This window comes from Mesoplodon mirus (genome assembly GCF_964341445.2).
Source record: "Mesoplodon mirus genome assembly, contig: HAP1_SCAFFOLD_4230, whole genome shotgun sequence".
Classification (NCBI taxonomy): domain Eukaryota; kingdom Metazoa; phylum Chordata; class Mammalia; order Artiodactyla; family Ziphiidae; genus Mesoplodon; species Mesoplodon mirus.
This window is the reverse complement of record NW_028293730.1, coordinates 1-2831: the sequence shown is the minus strand read 5'-3', so window position 1 is coordinate 2831 and position 2831 is coordinate 1. Positions and strand designations below refer to the sequence as shown.

The window sequence follows — 2831 nt, the reverse complement described above, 5'->3', positions numbered from 1 at the left end:
GAAACTGTATAGAAATAATCATTGATACGACTCGAAATTCAGATAACACTGACTCCAAGAGCCTGAAACTCGGGATCAAAGAAAGATCGAAATCAAGCAAAATTATGATATGATATTGCTAAAAGCAGGTTTTTAAAAAAAGAAAAAAATTTTCCCATCACAGAACAGAATTGTATTTTATTCAGGAAGTGGGGGATAAGTAACAATTGCTCAGCTGGTAGTAAGCCAGGCCCAGGTGACCGAACGACAGAGAAGACAGCGAGAGAATCCTCAGAGGGCGCCCAGGTGGAAGGCTGCTGCTCTTCCTTCTGAGGCTCTGTGATGCTTTCTTGGGCACCTCCCAGAGGGAAGCAGTACAGCAGCCTCAGATAAGAAACCTCTGTCTGTCAGGAAGCACCACACGCATATTGAGGCTGAAGGGTGGAGAAGCTTCTTCCGTATCCATGATAGGCTTTGAAGAGAAGATGAAGGTGGAGCTGTGGAACTAGTGGAGCCGATTGTCCTTATCCTTTCCAGATGCAGATAAAAGGGCAAGCCCTTACCTACACTTCGGCAGGCATTTCTGCTAGCAATGATGAGCAGATGCCCCAGGAGGGCATTTCTGCTTGCACTGCTGAGGCAGGCATGGGTCAGGGCACTTTATAGGTGGGCAAGGGTCTGGACACTTGCAAGGTGGGCAAGGGTCTGGACACTTGCAAGGTGGGCATGGCTCAGGGCACTTTATAGGTGGGCAAGGGTCTGGACACTTGCCAGGTGGGCAAGGGTCTGGGCACTTGCAAGGTGGGCAAGGGTCTGGACACTTGCAAAGTGGGCAAGGGTCAGGACACTTTGGTGGGCACACTGGTGGTGGCTGGCAGGGCTGCTTGCACTGCTGATGTTGAGAAGACATCTTTCTGGAGTCTTAATATCTGAAAGAAAGTATATGACTGTGTTCACAAGAAGGAATTCCTATAGAGAAAAGAGCAAAATCTTTTGGAATAACAACAGATAGTATCTCACCAATCTCTAAGTATGTGCTTTAATCTCTTTAATACCTTTTCATGAATTTCTGACTTCTCTCTCGCTCTTCAGAAAACCGTTATAGCAATCCAGAGAAAACCTTCTCTTTTCTCACACAACTTTTCTAAAGAAAATGTCTTTGTTTTAAAGAAACAAGCAAAGTTTTCTCTTTTGGTTTGTGTCTTTCTTTCTTTCTGTATTTTTTACTTTCTTTCTTTTTTATGAAAACGACATCTTCACAAAAGGCCATCACAAGTTCTAAAATCCTGGGCAAGCTCACAAGCAATTTCTATCACCATTTTCTCTCATGAGGTCCCGACAGCAGGACTTATGTACAGAGCAAAGGGCAATCAGGATGAATCTAAGGGTCTCACACCTTCTAAGGCAAATGCCTCTGAAATCCCAGCAGAGGTCCAAGAGAAAGGCATAGAAAAAGGTAAACACTTTGCTCTTTCTCCCTTCATGTAAAATTTTCCTGTTGATTTCTTTTTCAATAGCGGAATTCAAACTAGGTATCAGAAATCTAGTCAATACAACACAACGTTGTGCCCAGATTCCAAGTTCCCATCCACTAAGTAGCATTATACCCATGATGATAACTTTGGACCCATCAAACTTGCTGTCTCCAGCATAAACTCAACATTCAGTTGTCCAAGAACAAAGTTGAACTGAAGAATCAGACTCACCAGGTTCTACAAATTCAATCGGAACTCGAGTAGCAGGAGGAGAGCCGTCGTGGAGCAGAGGCCCTTTTTATTGGGGTTTGCCGCCCCACCCAGGGGGAAGCGGAACTACCAAAACTGGCCTGGTCCAATCACTCCCCAGCCCAAATGCAAATCCATCCATAACTGGCTTGGCAGTGACTCTGAAAACAGGAAATATCTTGTTACAGGTCTCCTCACTGGATTATGTTCTCATGACTCACAGAGTTCCTGCCTTACCTCTCACTTTCAGTGGTTTAAGGCGGTGGGAGCACTTGGAGTGTCCTCTAACTTGTAGTCAGAAGTTCCCTTCCTTGACTGGGGAGGATGACCCTTTTCTATCTTTCACCATCCTTGACATCTAAATCTGCCTGCCTGCCTAGTTGCACTTGATCTGGTGGCAAGTTTATTGTACATGATGATTTCAAAAGGACCTTGCTACCTGGTGACATATGTCTCCTTACCTCAAGTCTTTCTTACAATTCATTTCCCCTTGTTTCATGGCTTGCTAAACAGAGTCTCCTTTCATCTTCGATAATGGACGCAGGGAAATTTGCACATCATCTCATATGATTTCCTATCATGACACTTGGAAACGGGTAGTAAAGTGTGGACCACTACGGTCCTCCTTTCACTGTTTGCCTCTTCAAATGAAGAACATCCAGCAGTCAGATTCCTGTGAACTTTATAAATCTGTTTTACTTCCTATCACAAGGAATTCACCAGGCACGGAGCATCCCCTGCCATAACTCGGATGATCCGGCAGCTCAGGCCCAAGACTTACGGCAGAAATGAAGCTTTTTGCTCATACCTCCCAAAGGGACATAACACATTCTCCAATCTAATTTCTCCCAACTGACCTCCTTGGATGTCTTCAATTTTTGAAGAAATCTCAGAGGATTGCTCCAGTGTTCTGGCTTCCTGTCGCTTTGAAATTATTGGGAAACCCAATAAATTAGGCAATGCCATTCACGCACCTAAATTTGTACGTATTTAATACTTATGAATTATTTAAACACACGTTGTTTCACATCAAATCTAGGGGTAAATTCAAGAGGAAGTTGTAATCTCTTTATTAAAAATGCAGTCACTGAAGTTCATTGCCATTCATATACAACTTCTTAATCATTA

General features: G+C 43.6%; 1 protein-coding gene across 1 annotated transcript; it reads right to left on the bottom strand.

Moving 5' to 3' along the window:
- Window positions 1-565: 565 nt before the first annotated feature.
- Window positions 566-889, bottom strand: LOC309798564 (uncharacterized protein; the record flags this gene model as incomplete). The annotated part of the gene is made up of 1 exon (XM_082646695.1): window positions 566-889. The coding sequence occupies one exon, from the start codon at window positions 887-889 to the stop codon at window positions 566-568; it is 324 nt and encodes a 107-aa protein (XP_082502821.1).
- Between the last annotated feature and the right edge of the window lie 1942 nt (window positions 890-2831).